This window comes from Pelecanus crispus, chromosome 2 (assembly GCF_030463565.1).
Source record: "Pelecanus crispus isolate bPelCri1 chromosome 2, bPelCri1.pri, whole genome shotgun sequence".
Lineage (NCBI taxonomy): Eukaryota > Metazoa > Chordata > Aves > Pelecaniformes > Pelecanidae > Pelecanus > Pelecanus crispus.
The window spans coordinates 79,277,655-79,295,139 of NC_134644.1; the positions used below are offsets into that span (position 1 = coordinate 79,277,655).

General features: G+C 40.5%; 1 protein-coding gene across 1 annotated transcript in view; it reads right to left on the minus strand.

Annotated features, from left to right (window-relative positions):
* Positions 1 to 17,485, minus strand: part of FARS2 (phenylalanyl-tRNA synthetase 2, mitochondrial) — a 199,684-nt gene that overhangs the window by 100,968 nt on the left and 81,231 nt on the right. Inside the window, exon 4 of the mRNA XM_075704989.1 lies at positions 5,068 to 5,228. Within this exon, the coding sequence (XP_075561104.1) occupies positions 5,068 to 5,228 (161 nt within the window). The remainder of the gene's footprint in view (positions 1 to 5,067; positions 5,229 to 17,485) is intronic.

Genomic DNA, 17,485 nt, shown 5'->3' on the forward strand with positions numbered 1-17,485 from the left:
CTTCAGTACTTTGCCTGACGGGGGCCAGAGGGCTCAGGTTCCTAGAGCTTCAATACCAGCACTGTCTACAAATGATACAAGATATAACATCCTGATGAGAGAAGACTTGATGATCAAGTGATTTCTAATCCAATCATGCAGCTTAGTGCAGCATCTCTGCAAAGAAGAAGAAATTTTTGCCTTCTTTCCATGGCCATCCAACGCTAAAAAAGGAGTTTCACAATGTTCTGCAGAGTATACAGACAAACCTGAGATGATATACAGCACTGTAAAGGTTTTATTGATGTTCATTTAAGATGATCTACGTAAGTCACTCATAAGAAATTCAACCTTCCTGAAGTCGTGCCAATAAAATGTTTATGCTACACTATCATCTACTCTCTGTTGTACCTCCGCTTGCATACACACAAACATTATATACCTTCAATTACAGTAAAACTAATTAGACAATAAATCACAGTTGAGGCTGTACCTCATTTGTTCAGACATCCAAGTTAAATTTACATACTAATGGTTGCCTATTTGCCTTTAATAGATGCACTATTAGAAAGTAAACATAATAAATGAATAACCATTTAAGCATGGAGTTACCTAATCTTGATGAAAAATATCTGAAAATGTAGCAGCCAGTGAATCTATTTACTTTTTTATTGGAAAATAAAGCTAATCACAGACTAAGAAGATAAATATAAATTATATGGGGTAGCATACTAATGATGGATCAGACAGACCCACCCTGTGCAGTGAATGTAATAAGATCAAACTGCTTGAAATGGCTGGCTTATACATTAGATGCTCTCCTTCTCAAGCATGGAATAAAGGATATAGACTAAGATGGTTTAATTTGCAAAAGTTTCCCCTTGGACCTGCCAGTGCATTTTGTTTTCAGCATCTTCTAAAGCTTCAGGACAAGCAATATGTCTCCCAGCAACAATCAGGTATGTGCACAGGAAAGATGCACAGGGATGATGACTGTCTCAGAAAACTGAAAAGTGCACAGTAAGGTAAAAAAGTTGCACTGTGTAACTGAGTGAACAAGAGGGCTCATATACGTAGCAAATATTGCAAACTGGGCTACTGGATAAATCCTTTGTCATTAGAATAGGGGCTTAATTCCTGTGGTACACTGAGCAAAGGCAAATTGGAGTGCGTGAGGCCTAGCCTTTGCTATCTTGCACAGGAGAAAGATGAGCTCATGTTGATTTCCTTTTCTGTATAATGAATCACTTCTTTCCACACAACTGCAGCTTTCTGAAGATATACTTTTTCTCATCTCTGCTAATCCACGATTCTGACTACAGCTGTGTGGGAGGTAAACACTGGCAATTCAAGCTGCTTGTCAACTCTCCTCACTCTAATGCCAAAGGTTACTAGCCTCCCAGGTCTCCCACCAGAGCTGCTCTAGGAGCTTTGTCTATCCTGGCACCATCAGAACGATCCTGGTTAGAAAGTCTATTATTTTGAGTATTGAAGCTAACAGGTTATTATGAAGGAACTGAGTTTGGAGAGACCGCATGTGCCAAGCAGATGCAAGGAAGAAGCACCCCCTGGAGATGATGGAAGGGGGTGGTAAAAAGTAGGTGGTGCTAGGCTTATTACAGATATTGCAGAATATTACAGATACTGCAGAAATGAGGAAAAGAAGAAGGAAGTGACTCCCATAATCTCACAGACAGAGTCTGCAGTTTAGCTAGGAATCTGATCCAGATTCCCCCTGTACCAGTGCTTCCCTTAGAACAGCATAAACATGCTTCTGCTGGACGTCATTCCAGGCCACAAGCCTCATCTGCAACTGAAATAAATAATTATTTAAAACAACAGCAGCCACAGCTGCCAGCAGCATCAAATGAAAGTGACTTTGCAAGGAGAGAATGCATCAGCAGTCAATTGACATGACATGCCGCTTGCTCACCGTGGCAGCGAAATGATGGAGGTTCCAGGAACCGTCCTACCGCCAGAGCCCATTCGTCTTAATCAACACCTCTGGGCACACGGCACTTCATCTGAACTGTGAGTGCCGTTCTTCCCTAAATGTCATTTCATTTTTGTACCTTTTCTTGAGAGTTGTCAGCTAACGGACACATCTTCTTTTTGTAAGAGTTCTGGCTCAGCATGAACCAGAAAGCGATTACATGCAACTGTGCTCAGAGCCTTGACAAACACAGATGTAACACAGCATACTAGATCAGATCCAAGTCATTTGTTTTATTACATTACACCTTGCAGGTGCCTAGCCTTTCCTGCCCTGTCCGTCCTCAGCCTTTCATTTCACAGCCTGAGCAGAAGCTCTACACAAGTGACTGAAGGCAAGCTACCAGCCTCTGATCGCCCACACTGCTGTGACTTGTGTCAAATTATAGCTAGAGCGATTTGGTAATCCAAATCAATGCAATAATCTGATCTGTGGGGAGCAGCATTCTAACACTGCTGTGCTGAGTGGCCACAGCGGTACAAGCACTGTCAGCTTTTCCCAGCAGCTTTTTGACCTACTGAAGCCTGCACGCGTATATTGAGTAACTGATGACACAGGGAAAAGTCTGACTCATTCAGGCTGTTAAAAGGCACAAAACATACACTTTAAGTCCCAAGAAAATGCTCCAATTAAATTCCATTTTTGATCAAGTATATTTAGCCCAGCTATAATTAAAGGTTACTGCTATGTAGCGTGGACTTCATATATTTGAAGAATATTTTAATGAACAGAAAGAAAAATATTTACGTTGGTGGATAATATTCAGATTATAAGAAAGTATGGGGGGAGTATCCAAAGGTTGGGAGGTCTATCTCAGTTAAGCACATAAAGGATGGACATTTACCCAGGCCTTCTGAGGCTGCAGGATTCAATTTGTGTAACGAAAGGCTCTCAAAACACCTGGTCTGTCTTGGTTCAATTCAGTTAGGCTGAAAAGTACTGTATGGCCTTGCATGCAGAAAATCTGACACTTTTTAAATATCCATTGAGATTTCGTACAACATCAACACTGGAAAACAGGCTAAAAGTTTTCTTTTAAATATGATATGAATAAATCATGTGATTCATTAATTATGACTCTGTAGAAAGTAGACAGGTGCAGAAGGTCTGCTAACTTAGTTTTACAGCATACCTGAAAAATAACACTGAACAGAAAGAAAGAAAAACTGGCTTACTAGCTCCCATCACCCGAGATCTTGTGGTACCACCAAAGATTATTTCACAGTACTCTCATTTGAAGGGTCATTAACCCTTTAAAAAGCAATACCAGTATGTACTAGAAGCACGTACAGTATTGAGCTCAAAAAAGCTCAATGTAAGATACCAGATGAAAGCTGGATACAGACTTCCTTTTAAACAAAAAACACAAACTTGCCTCTAGTCTCTTATATTCAGAGTTGAAAAATATAAACTAAGAGTTAGGGAGAATTATTTTACCAAAACTGAAGATGGGACATCCAAGTGGGGTGTGTGTATGTATGTGTTAAAAAGGAAGGGGGGGGGGGGGGGGGGGGGAAGGTCCCTAAGAAGTGCTTGATACCAGAGCAAAGATCTGTTTCTCAAACATTGGCCATATCCTTTCTTTAGAAGAGAGAAAGAAAAGATTGAAAATAATCCATCTTTCCACCTCTGCTGTTCCTCTCCCATACCCCTCATTCTCCCAATCTGTATACTTTTCATTGGCCTATTTGTTGGGATATGACAACTGCCAACACATTAATGTGATAAAGCAGTAGGTAGTGGCCTGGTAATATTACTCCAGACCAAGTTTGGTCCGGTTCCCTTTGGTCCAAGTTAGATAGCTGACAATTTGTCTTCCTTGAAGTCCCCCACCTTTACATCATACCTCCTGATTCATGTTATTACTTCAAAATGTATTTCAGCCAGCAAGCCTCAACAACAAACATTCTGTAGGACATCAGGGAAACCTACAGGCAGACCCACCTTCAGGAACAGTGGCAAAAACCTGTCTTCTTTCTGTAAGTGATAACTACAATCTGAATACCCCAATGCCAGTATCACCATAAAAATCCCAAACAAAAAAACCCGAAAAAACCAACAAAAAACCCCAACCCACCCCCCAAACCTATCCAACCACCATTTTGACATTTTGACTCTACCAGGGAAGATGTGCCAGAATTGCCATGAACTAAAAAAATTGATGCTGCTACTGATTTGATGTGGAGACTGCCCAAATATCACCTGAGCATTATCACTGTTGATTTTGCCCTTCATATTTTCAATTCTTATAAAACGTAATGAAGCTGTTCTAAACAAAGCAAGGAAAACGGTATAAGGCAGCAGCCAAAAGTGTTTTGCTGCTTTAGTACTTCAGACTTCACCAAGCATCTACACAGCTATGTCAGCTCAACTCTCCCAAAGACCAGTGATACCAGCCGACTTGAACCTTCCCATGCTCATGCTGAAGAATATCACGGAAGTAACATTTCTACTCAAGCCAGTTATGCTTGATTACTTTGCAGCTACGAGAAGACAAGGTTTCCAACTACAAAAATCACCTCAGTAGAGGAGTTACAAAAGAAATACAAGCTGAGCCTGCATTCTCCCCCCACTATCATCTGGAGAAAAGAGCTGACACATTGAAGATGGTGAGGCACATTCACAAAGCATTTTGCCAAAGTTTGACAATGCAACTCACATTGACTTCAATGAATGTAGAGTGAAAACAACAAGAAAAATTAGGAATGTATTACAACATTTGAATGCTCGACATCAAACACATTTTTATAATGAAACAGAATTACAGGCACAATTCAGGAACATACCCAAACTAGACACAGGCCTAAATCAATTCCTATTCTGGATAAATTTAAAAGTTAAATATACGCTTAAGTATTATTCAGAACAGAGATATTCACTGGGCATCAGCAGCAACATTATCTGGCTGAAAAAAATGTTATCATCAAAAGCTGGATTTTTACTACAGTATATCAGAGAATCATGATAGTTGGAAAGCTCTTGCTTTTAAAACCTAATCTGTTAACGGCACAGAATTTTAATTACGTGATATTCTATAGGGCTACACACACTTCTTACTGACAGAAAATTATTATCATATATATATATTATTTTACCTGGAATTTTATTTTTTGCCAAATGTGAGGCACAATAAACTGCTTCAAGAAGCGTTCATCTTCACTCCAGAACAGTCGGATGTCAGGGATATCGTACAGGATCATGGCCAGCCTCTCCAAACCCAAGCCAAATGCCCAGCCAATTTTATCCTGCGCACCAGCTGCAATAAGCAAACAAAGAAGATAAAAATTCAAGAGCTTAGATCCACAACATAAAAAATTGCTGATAAAATGTTCACCTCTTTACCAAGGAAAAAGCCTACAAGTAACTGCCAAATGAAAGATCTAAAGCCTACTTCCATCAAAAACTGCAGCAAGACTGGGCATATCACCAAGTCCAGGACCAGAGGTGGTAACAAAATAAAGCCACACCCTTGGCAATTTGTGTCCACAGTTTCAGACAGACTTTGAGAAATTCTGCATGATGCTACACACCGCTTCCCTTTACTTTCCTTAGAACTGAGCACTTCACACCTGACTCGGTTGTGTTTTATATGACATGTAAACATGAATTTCCTGTTCAGAACATTTCACTTGGGCTGACAGACCAGACCAAGCCTATGCAGCATTAACATCATTACCAACATTTGAGAGGCTCAAAATTGCCTCTTTAAAGGCATCTAGAAGAAATGGAGCAATGGGATGTGAGGCGCTATTGCATTAGCATCTCACCTCCAACCAGGGAACTCCTGGGCTGCTGCCCTTGGGACAAGCCACTGCTCCCACATACACAAGTCTCTTTCATGCAGCACTAAATATGAAAAGACAAGAATATTTAATACAGTAGGGCTGTACAGATATTAATGATGCAACATTTCTGTCAGGAAAGTAAATATTTATACCTTCCTTCATTTACTGGGCAGGAGCACTGAGTCATTAAACAGGGATTTTTTCAACACCAGGAACCAACTCCATGTTTAGCTATCGCCCTACTGATTTTGAAATAAGCTGAGAGCCCAGGAGCTCTGGCAAAGGCTCAGACATTTTTAAAACTTAAACAAATGCCTAAACAAACAGACTTATGCTGAAAGGATGCATGCATGTGTGACAGACTTGATTCTTCACTATCAGCACTGGCAGTGCTCTCTTGAGTCATACAATATCACTGCACATCTCACAGCCACCCAGCTAGACCAAGGTGTCCTGGTTTCAGCTGGGATAGAGTTAATTTTCTTCCTAGTAGCAGGCATAGTGCTGTGTTTCGGATTTAGCAGAAGAATGTTGATAACACACTGATGTTTTAGTTGTTGCTGAGTACTGCTTATGCTAGTCAAGGACTTTTTCAGCTTCCCATGCTCTGCCAGGTGCACAAGAAACTGGGAGGGGGCACAGCCAGGACAGCTGACCCAAACTGGCCAAAGGATATTGCACACCATATGATATCATGCTCAGTATATAAACGGGGGAAGCTGGCCGGGAGGCTGTGATCACTGCTCGGGAACTGGCTGGGTATCAGTCAGCGGGTGGTGAGCAATTGCGTTGTGCATCACTTATTTTGTATATTATTATTTTCCCTTCCTTTTCTGTCCTATTAAACTGTCTTTATCTCACTACAAATTTTACTTTTTTTTCTGATTCTCTCCCCCATCCCACTGGGGAGGAGGAGAGTAAGCGAACGGCTGTGTGGTGTTTAGCTGCCTGCCAGGTTAAACCTCAACACCAGGCCATACCTGACTCCCCCAGTATTAATTTAAACTCTAATTTTTTGGAAACTTTGAACTCGGCAGCTTCCCCACTGTCATGGTTTAGCCCCAGCCAGCAACTAAGCACCACGCAGCTGCTCGCTCATTCCCCCTACCGCGATGGGATGGGGGAGAGAATCGGAGGAGTAAGAGTGAGAAACACTCCTGGGTTGAGATAAGAACAGTTTAATAATTGAAATAAAGTAAAATAGTAATGATAATAGTAACAATACAATAATGAAAATAATAATAATATACAAAGCAAGTGATGCACAATGCAATTGCTCACCACCCGCCGACCGATACCCAGACAGTTCCCGAGCAGCGATCACTGCTCCCTGGCCACCCCCCCCCAGTTTATATACTGAGCATGATGTCATATGGTATGGAATAGCCCTTTGGTCAGTTTGGATCAACTATTCTGGCTGTGCCCCCTCCCAGTTTCTTGTGCACCTGGCAGAGCATGGGAAGCTGAAAAGTCCTTGACTAGCATAAGCAGTACTTAGCAACAACTAAACCATCAGTGTGTTATCAGCATTCTTCTCAAACTAAATCCAAACCACAGCACTATGCCTGCTACTAGGAAGAAAATTAACTCTATCCCAGCTGAAACCAGGACACCCACCATCATGCAGGAGGCTGGAGGCAGAAGTCTTCTTTCTGACCCCTGTCTCTGCTATCAGAAAGGGGACAGCTCCCATTATTTGGGCATTGATGACATCCTGAGGTACGCTGTCACGTTCAATGCTGAGACGAAACAGTTTAGAGTCCTGTTTAAATAGAGGCAGGCCTAACAAGCTTGGGAAAAGAGACACAGTCATCACTTTGATTCTTTTAATTAATTTGAACCTGCCTATTTACCGGGAATACTAATTCCCCAGCAGAACTTATCCGTGACTCATCTGCTATCTCAGCAGCATTGCACTTGCCACAGAAATTTGGTCAACTTTGTAACAGTATTCCCCAGAGGAATATGGATATTTTGCCTTCTCCCTTCTCATGTGCCTAGGCAAGGCAAGATTTTGTACTTTCAGACCTGTGAAAGCAGCCAGTTTATCAGCTGAATTATGGAAAGTCCTAAGAAACAGAGGACTGGGTGTGAACTCAAAAGGTACCTCATGGCAGAGCTGCTCAAACTAGTGTGCTTAGACCAACCAACAGACTTTGAGCTAACCTGACCCTGGAAATGTACAAGCCATGCTACATTACATGAAGAACTGTGTGATTTGCTGCTGTTGATTGAGGTATTTTTAGAGAAAGGACAGTAACTACATAGAATGTATTGAAATTTGTGTTTGGGAAAGATTTTGAGCTTTGACTTTAAGAGTAAACTATAAACTGTTTCTTTTCCAAGCTGAAAGTACTGTTTCTCTCTATACTCCAGTATATAAAAGTAATTATATTTTTATGGCTATGAAGGAGGGTATATGATTCATTGCAATGGTGTTGCTCCCCCAAACTTTCAGCTTGTCTGTCTTAGATCATCAACTCCTGCCTCAGTAGCAAAACTCCATTTTGAAAGTGCCAGACTTTCATATAGATACAGACATTTCTGTAGACTGATTAACACAATCCACTCCCTCCTCCAGAGGTAAAGTTGAGCACCTGCAGCAATCCATGATGGTTCTGAATGGCCACTGCTTAATCTCAACAGACGCATTAAACCTGAAACCTAAAGATGCCAGGTTAAGCATCAGTGTTAATTAATTCACTGAGGCTCATTTAAGTACTTTTTTGCATTATGTAGCAGACAAAAATTATTCACCCAGCTATCTGACTAGCAACTCAGAGCGTTGCTATCTGAGCTATGAATAAACACGTAGTCACAGAACCGGTCTCTTTTGGATGATCCTTGTACAATTATCAGTGTTCAGACCACAAACTTCTCAAGTGTCTGCAGTCAAAGCCGTACCAGTGAAGAATTCCCTCTACTCAGGGGGGTGGGGGGAAGAAAAGAAAAAAGAAAACGCAGATAACTAGAATTCCTCCTCAAATCAGCACTGGAAAATCTCCACTGCACTCCACATCTTCATTTATTTTTTCTCTGATCTCTTCTCCAATTTCCTTTTGTAAAACTCCAAGTCAATGCAGCATTTAAAGATATGATTGACTTGAAGTCAATCCAGTCTTGTTTAATATCTTTATCAACAATCTGGATGAGGGGATTGAGTGCACCCTCAGTAAGTTTGCAGATGACACCAAACTGGGTGGGAGTGTCGATCTGCTGGAGGGTAGGATGGCCCTGCAGAGGGACCTGGACAGGCTGGATCGATGGGCTGAGGCCAACTGTAGGAGGTTTAACAAGGCCAAATGCCGGGTTCTGCACTTGGGTCACAACAACCCCATGCAGCACTACAGGCTTGGGGAAGAGTGGCTGGAAAACTGCCTGGCCAAAAAGGACCTGGGGGTGCTGGTTGACAGCCAGCTGAACATGAGCCAGCAGTGTGCCCAGGTGGCCAAGAAGGCCAACAGCATCCTGGCTTGTATCAGGAATAGTGTGGCCAGCAGGAGCTGGGAGGTGATTGTGCCCCTGTACTCGGTGCTGGTGAGGCCACACCTGGAATACTGTGTCCAGTTTTGGGCCCCTCAATACAAGAAAGACATTGAGGTGCTGGAGCATGTTCAGAGAAGGGCAACAAAGCTGGTGAAGGGTCTGGAGCACAGGCCTTATGAGGAGCGGCTGAGGGAACTGGGGTTGTTTAGCCTGAAGAAAAGGAGGCTCAGGGGAGACCTTATTGCTCTCTACAACTACCTGAAAGGAGGCTGTAGTGAGGTGGGTGTTGGTCTCTTCTCCCAAGTAGTTAGCGATAGGATGAGAGCAAATGGGCTCAAGCTGCACCAGGGGAGGTTTAGATTGGATATTAGGAAAAATTTCTTCACGGAAAGAGTAGTCAAGCATTGAAACAGGCTGCCCAGAGAGGTGGTGGAGTCACCATCCCTGGAAGTGTTCAAAAAATGGGTAGATGTGGCACTTTGGGACATGGTTTAGTGGGCATGGTGGTGTTGGGTTGATGGTTGGACTGATGGTCTTAGAGGTCCTTTCCAATCTTAATGATTCCTAGTTTTTACGGTCATTATAAATAATCTAGCCCCCAAGCCAGGAAACATGAAATTGCTACTCTACCCTTTATTGGTTTAGTGGTGGACTTGGTAATGTTAGGTTAATGGTTGGACTGGATGCTCTTAAAGGTCTTTTCCAACCTAAATGATTCTATGATTCTAAAGCATCCGAAGAATTACCTTGGAGAGCTCAACAAGACTAAAGCATACTCCTAAACTTATTCTTGACTGGAAATAACCAGATGGCTTAAAAAGTTGAACGTGCAGCTAACCGCTCTGTTGAGTGAGAGCAACCCAAAGCTTTTCACAGCACATATATATGTTTAAATACACTGAATTTTGGGAAGTAGTATGCAAAGAAGTCAACTGAATGTGAGTCAACATGACAGAAATAGCTTTAAATGTGGCAAAAAACAGGTTGAGGTTCTGATGAGGAGACCTGGCCAAAGCGGCAGATTCCAGGGACCTGGTGGGACAATCATAGCATCACTGCTTGAAATAACACAGCTCAGTGGATAAAGCTTTCCTGACACATGAGCTTTCCCCAACTGGCCCTCAAAGGTTTGTACACTGCCAGGCTCCTGCTGCCTCACGTGAAAAACTTGACTACCCACCAGGAGAAAATTGCTGGAAGCTTTGCACGCCAGGTAGCCAAAGATGGAAAAGGAAAGGATAAAGCGGCTTGACTGGCTTCCCACACTGGGGGCTGAGACAGATCAATCTGACTCCAGCAGAAGGTTGCATCATCACAGCTGTGTCTTACAGGGGAGCTCAAGAGTCTTTATCTTCCTTGAGAAGTCATATCTATTTGTCCTGCTCTTAAGCTTCTAGGCCAGATGAATCAGTTTACACTTAAATGTAGACCAATCAAGCCATTCTCCAAAAGATGTTGTTAAATGAAAGCTAAATTTGGTCAGCCAGGATGGGAAGCTTCATAATTACTCACTGAGGCATATATAATGACCTGCCAGAACTCATGGATTCCCACTGAATCCTCAGAAATACCCACAGACAGAAACGTTTATCTTCTCAAGGAGTGTGAGGCAAGACATTTTGCACTGTACAGATTTTTAAGACATATTTGCAATGTAGTGTTAGGAACAGGTTGCCAAAACTTTTTTGTTATACACTTCAGTCACGCTTATTTTTATATCTATGCTGGCTTTTATTTAACAATTTTTGCTACTCCTGTAAAACTGCCAATAAAGAAATCTTTCTTTCAATAGAGCCTAAATTGGGTCTTTAAATTGCTATACTCAGCAGTTACTGAGAAGTGAAAGAAATTAAATTTTGATCTTGGATTGAGGCAAAGTCAGGAGCATACAACAGCCTGCATACAAGGTGTTCTTCACAAAATGCCCAAAAATGAATATATGCAAAGTGTGTGTAGCTGAAAGCTGGGATGAGTTCCAGAAGCAAAGACCTGAGTTTGATCTCCTGCTTTCAGTCCAAACCATGGCTGTTAAAGGGAGTAAATTCAGGAACTAAAATGGTGGGAAAATGCTTGAACAGATTCTCAAGGATATACAGACTACACACCATGTTTTATAAAACAAATCAGTGCTTTAAACTGTGTAGAAAGTAAGCTATAGACATAATGAACACGTGATGTGACACAAAACATCAGAAATTCCTGAAACAAAGACCTATGCCCACATTTGAGTTCTATGTGAATAATGAACAGCTGATGAACAAGGCTTTGAAAAACAGTTTTTGCGAAATACGTATTTACTTATTGCTAGAGACTAGGAATGTATATTCTACATAAGGGCCATAGCGATGAGGTAGACCATGTTTACCCATGTTAAAAATAAGTAATTTTAAATTATTTCCTACTTCAGATAAAACTCCTGCATGGTGGGAGTCAAGGTTTACAGGTAAAAAAAAAAAAAATACTAAGGCATCAGTCTAATACAGAAGAGCTTCTGAAAGTGCAAGGTCAGGTGGGTGGGATGTTAAGCAACTGAGGCCAAAAAGCTTACTGAAGTTTCCTTCTGAACTGCTCTCTTCAGCAAAAGCAAAAATCAAAACTGTCATATTATTCTCTAACTCTTTTAAATTGATGCATTCAGGCTCCTGTGTGCAATTCAGTTTAAATTACCTCCTAAAATAAGGACTTGGCTTTCAGACTATGCATGCTAAGTAACCCACTCCTCAAGAACTCAAGAAAAGAAGTAAACATTCAATTATGCCTATTCTGTGGAAAAAGAACTTATCTTTCTAAATCTCATATGTGGAATAATTTTCTAACAATAATAGTCACTTTGAGACCACAGCTTTGTCTCCTGGGTCAGACTGATCTGTTCTGTTTGCTCCACTTGAAAATTGAGCAAAAGAACTTTAAAGGCTTTGATTGAGTTTTTAATATGTATGTTTATTTTTATTCTATAATCAAAATAGCTGGGTACATATTAAAGGAACAGCCCATTTAAAAAATTTCTACCCAGGGAAGCCATTCACCAGATTCAGCTTTCTTCTAATATGTAATTAACATACATTCTACCATTTTACCAATATTTCACCCAGGCCAAACAGTGGTGAGGAAAACATTTCTGATAAGGAGAAATGGATGACCAGAGCAGAAGAGGACAGGAAAACTAGATTAGCAAGAAGAGGAAAGAGCGAATGAAAGCAACAACAAGGAGGAACTTTCCCTATTTTTTCCCACCTCAGACTGATACTTTCAGTTTCTTGTGTCTTTCTGCTTCTGAAGTTACGAATTCCTCAGTCCTCCTCCCCTGCTCCTTTCTATCTTCCTGTCCTTGCCCAAGTCCACTTCTCCTATTCCCACAAGCCCTCCTAAGCATTCACAGCAAAATCAATGCAAAACCACCATTAAATAGAATCTTACTTAAAACTTCAGATATTTTTTCAAAGTTCATAACCATACACTGCAATAACATTCAACCTTTCAAATTATGTAAGACAAAGTATCCACTTAAGTCCCAAGTGCAATACAAGATACTAGTCATTAACTACACTTTTATGGTATATGGTCTTCCTTTTTCTCTGTGCTTCAGCCTACATATCTGAACAAATGGATTGCTTTGGTTTTGAGGTTTTTTTCCTTTACTCCTGGATATCTCAAAACTGGGCATTCTCCATGGAACACAGTGCAATTTGCTGTCCTAATTTATGTCACAGAGCAAAAAAATTGACTCTTTGGGTCTATTTCCCCTGGCTCTGCCTGCAGGCTTCACTACTGTTCTTTTTGTTCTGTGTATGTACAAGCAAATTCCAATTCCTTTCATAGTGTTTTGTTCATTCAGGCAAAGTTGGATTTTGAGGTTTTGGGTCTTTTAATATCTTTTAATACCGTTAAATCTCCCTAGACATTGGGGTCATGTAGATTTGAAAAAATAAAAGCTATAAAGAAATATATGAGGGGCTGTCACTTGGCAGAAAGACCAAGTCTACAGTACAGTTCAAAAATTCAATTACAAATCTCATTTTTTCAGGGGTATAAGTACAGCTGGACAAATTCACTCCATATATATTAATTGCCCCCAGATGCAACTTTCGTGGCAAAGTTTCACCAATACTGAAGTTGACTGTACAGTGTCTTACGAAATGGTCTTTTCTTCAAGAACAACAGGCAGAGCAAGTAACAAGAACGCAAAGACCATCATAATGTGATACAATCTTCAAGAGATTAAGACATCCTCAAAAGATATAGAGGCAGCAGTTTATGTATCATAGCATGGGATGCTATTAGCATCTGTTTGATATTCCTGTTCAAAAATCAGAACAGCCAGAACACCTGTATATATTAAAAGCTTAAAAACTGTGTTCAGCTGATAGCAGCACAGTCTCATGGTTACTCTGAAAGCCTGACACTGCACAGTAAATTCATCTTTTACAGGCAGGGACTGACACTGCATTTTGCATTTCTACAGCACCTACCATAAAGAAGCCTTGGGCTCATGACTGGAGCTCCTTGGCTCTACGATATATAAAAATAATAGACAGATAAGGTTTATGATTTAACAACTACACTCTTCTGCCACAAACTCATTCTTTGGAAGAAACTTATGGAAAGCCTCATGATCACGTAGGCATCACTTGCCTTATAACTGGGGTTGGGATAATAGTCCTTCCTTGCCTAGAATGATTTAGGTAAGACATAATAAATGTAAAACACTAAATTTTAAAATCTGTCAGTCAATAGTTCAGCATTCTGATGGTAAAGCTATAGAAAGATTTCTTACTGAAGTGCACCATATATACTCCAACACAATGAACTCCAACGTAATCCTACTACAGTGTTTTATAGCAGTTCTGACAAGGTTCTGGGTACACACAAATAAATTATTTTAAAAAAATCACAACATGAAAGGTCCAGGTGTACCTAAACATATTGTCATATAGCGCAGGCTGGAAAAATCTTTGTTCAGAAGCACTACCCCCAGTTTTCCTTTCTTCTTACTGGAGAACTACTCCACCAGTCCTGTGCTACAACAGTTTGAAGGGCGTTTCTCACTTTTGCTCACAAAGGGCTCTTCAAAGTGTGACTGGCTTCCCAAGCCATGCCTGCTTATTGATCTCCCAGATGAAAAAATTCAAATGTTCCCTGGGCAAAATCATTTCTGTCAATAGGTCTCCTGCTATTCAAAGACATGGATATGTTTTCAATATATAATTACAAGAAGTAAGTACTATATGAGATCAGAAACTACCAAGGAGGGTTTGCAGACAATGTCACAAAAGGACCCTCTTGCATTTCTCTCTACATTGTTCCTGAGTATAGTATTTCCAGTTGGCGTTTGTCAACCTGGCCACCTGCAAATATCTTTATCTGCACCTGCAACATACCTATGGATGCTCAGCTAGTCTCCTGGTACATTTTGTACACAAGGCACACATAAAAGGGAAAGTATACAGCTGTAGGATTAATGGACACCTTGGGAAACTCAAATCTGTTCCTCAGGAAAAGGTATAGTGAGCCATGACCTGTTCTTTTGCCTGGGCCTAAAATCTCCTCTGTTTCCTCCCTCATGCCCATGTTCCCAGGAACATCAAGGTGGAGCAAAACCTGAACTCACAAATTAGTTTCTTTAGCTTGTAGAGCACTGCTTGACTTCTATGCAGCCACGACCCTTTGAACTGCATCACCTGGGAAAGGACTTTGAGTTGTGCCTAACTCTGCACCTGCTTAGTGACACTGTGGAACAGCACTGCTGTGCCCAGTGCTCTTCTGGGGCAGGAACCGAAGGGTTTCACTAAACTGCAAAAGAGTTCTCCCTCCTACTGAGTTCATCTTTTGAAATTGTGCCTGGTTCTTAACAACGTGATGGCTGTTAATGTATTCTCTTTGGATTTTGGGAGGCTTCCAAGTGGAAGCAGAGATATCTGCAGGAAGATGCTGCGCTGAAGCCTAATTCTGGGGGACGCCGTTGGCTACTTCAGCACTACACATTGCTAGGTATCTGGTCTAAGCCAGTCCCTTCAGCTCTACTGTAAATGGGGAGAGAGAATCACGAATACTTGTTCACTCTATCATAAGACATGTACAGACAAAATTTAGATGGGTAAATCAGGTTAGTTGAAGTTGACCCTATGTGCCCATTTCAGCTTCAATTTTTATCATGAAATAATCATTCCTGTATAATTACAAGAGAACAAAAATCTTTCATCTCAGAGTAATCACCACACATTAATTTCTTTTTTGGATTTCTTTCTCAGATTTCTTTTAATTAGTTTCATCATTTCTAGTAACCTCTTTCATGATTTAGGAACTCATATGACACAAATACAACAGAAATTACGTTTTGAGTATACTCTCCTGTCCTTATCTCCCTCTTCCTGCACTGCACAAAGTGCCTATAGCCACTTTTTTAAAATTTATAATTTATTTAATTTATTTCAACTCATCTTATTCACCAGTAATACTACAGGATCACAGCCAGACCTCCATGCTCTTCTTGCTTACGAGTACAACATTTAGTTAGAGACTATTTTTAAAATTAACTCACCATCTCCATATGAAGCAGGTGACAATAAAATATTGATGAGGAAGTAACTGTTCCTTAAAGTTCAAATTAACTCTTCTTGCTCTACTTTCTAATTTGTATGAAATTCATGCATTCTGGCAGCAGCATGTTTACTTCTGAAAAATAACTATTTCTTAAAAAGTGACAAATTGTATTACAATTTGGCATAAAGTGGTTGAAGGAGTTTCACACAGTACAGTATTAGCAGCTTCTACACTACTGCAGCTGGAAGAAATACAACATTGTGAAGTCCCACTCAAACTATACAAGAAAAGCTTAAGAGAAGACACAAGGAGAGGGTTTGCTTGAAGTCCTTGAAATAATTTGTGGAAGTACCTTAGTTGTACATTTTGCAGAGGCTTCTTGCCCACTTTTGCCATGCAGCTGACAAGACACGTAAAAGATGATGGCAACAGATGCAGAAGCAATAAAATACACAAGTGAAGCAGATTATGCTCTGCAGTTCTTTCTAGCAAAATGGCATGACTACAACAACCCTACAGTAAATGAAATCAGTAGAAAAGAAAAAGAATCCTACAAGAAGTTGCTTTTCCCTCAGGGACTAATACCTTGGCAAGATATCCCTGCTATTTCACATGTTAAAAATTAAGTTTATATGTAGTCTTTCAATGTGCACTTTTAAATCCCCCTTTTATGCTGTCTATCTCTAATGACATTTCCTAGCAAAGTGTATCAGTAGCAAAATGCCCCATTTTACATGCAAGACCATTTTCCCAGGTATGATGGGCACCCAGGGAAGTATATGCTTTGCTAAAATGAAAAGCAATGTATTACCTTATTAGACAATAGCAATGTGTCCCCAACAGAGTTAACTGGTAAAACTTGGGATTTCTTGGAACGCTTGAAGAGATTCTTCTTAACAATGTACCTTTTCATCAGAAAAAGGTCTGTGTCAGCACAACTCCAGCAGCAAGAAGCTGGTTCTGCTGGTATGAAGTACATCTACAGCACACCTACACTGGCCGACCTCTCCCATACTGGGCTGGGGAGTGACACTTGCACACAAGGTGTGTGTTACTCTAGATTATGTGGTACACTAAGTTATTGATACACTGATGATGTCCAGCTGGTGCTGTATACATGTGCTTATGTAAACATGTTAGCATCCCACAGACAAGCTCTTGATGTATTACTGGAGATATGAGCTGGTGAGTAGAGTTAAACCACTAAAAGCCAGAAATGAAGGGAATGTTCATTACAAAAGGATGGGCTGCAGGATAACCCCTTAACTACCCTCTCCCTAGATAAACGTATTGCATAGAACAGTTTACTCCCTTACACAGGGACCAACAGCACAAAACAGAACAGCTTGCTTTACCTTTGAAGGAGGGGCGAATTTCCTCAGAAAAGATATTCAAAGGAGGCAAAGATCGCCACATAAAGCACTCCAACTTCCACAGCTGCTTGAAAAAAATCATGATTCTCCCACTATGTTCATATAAACTCTCAATTATATCTAATATTTTGTATGTGTAATAATTATTGAGGTATGTACACACAGAATTACTCTACAAAGCTTGTAATTATATTACACTGATGACTCATAAGAATGTGATGATACACAACAGAGTATCTCCATTTTTCAGTTTTCAATTTAAAACAACCAGGAAATGGCCCACAAAAGTGAGTCTTAATACAACACTTGGTGTTTCAATGAAACATTCA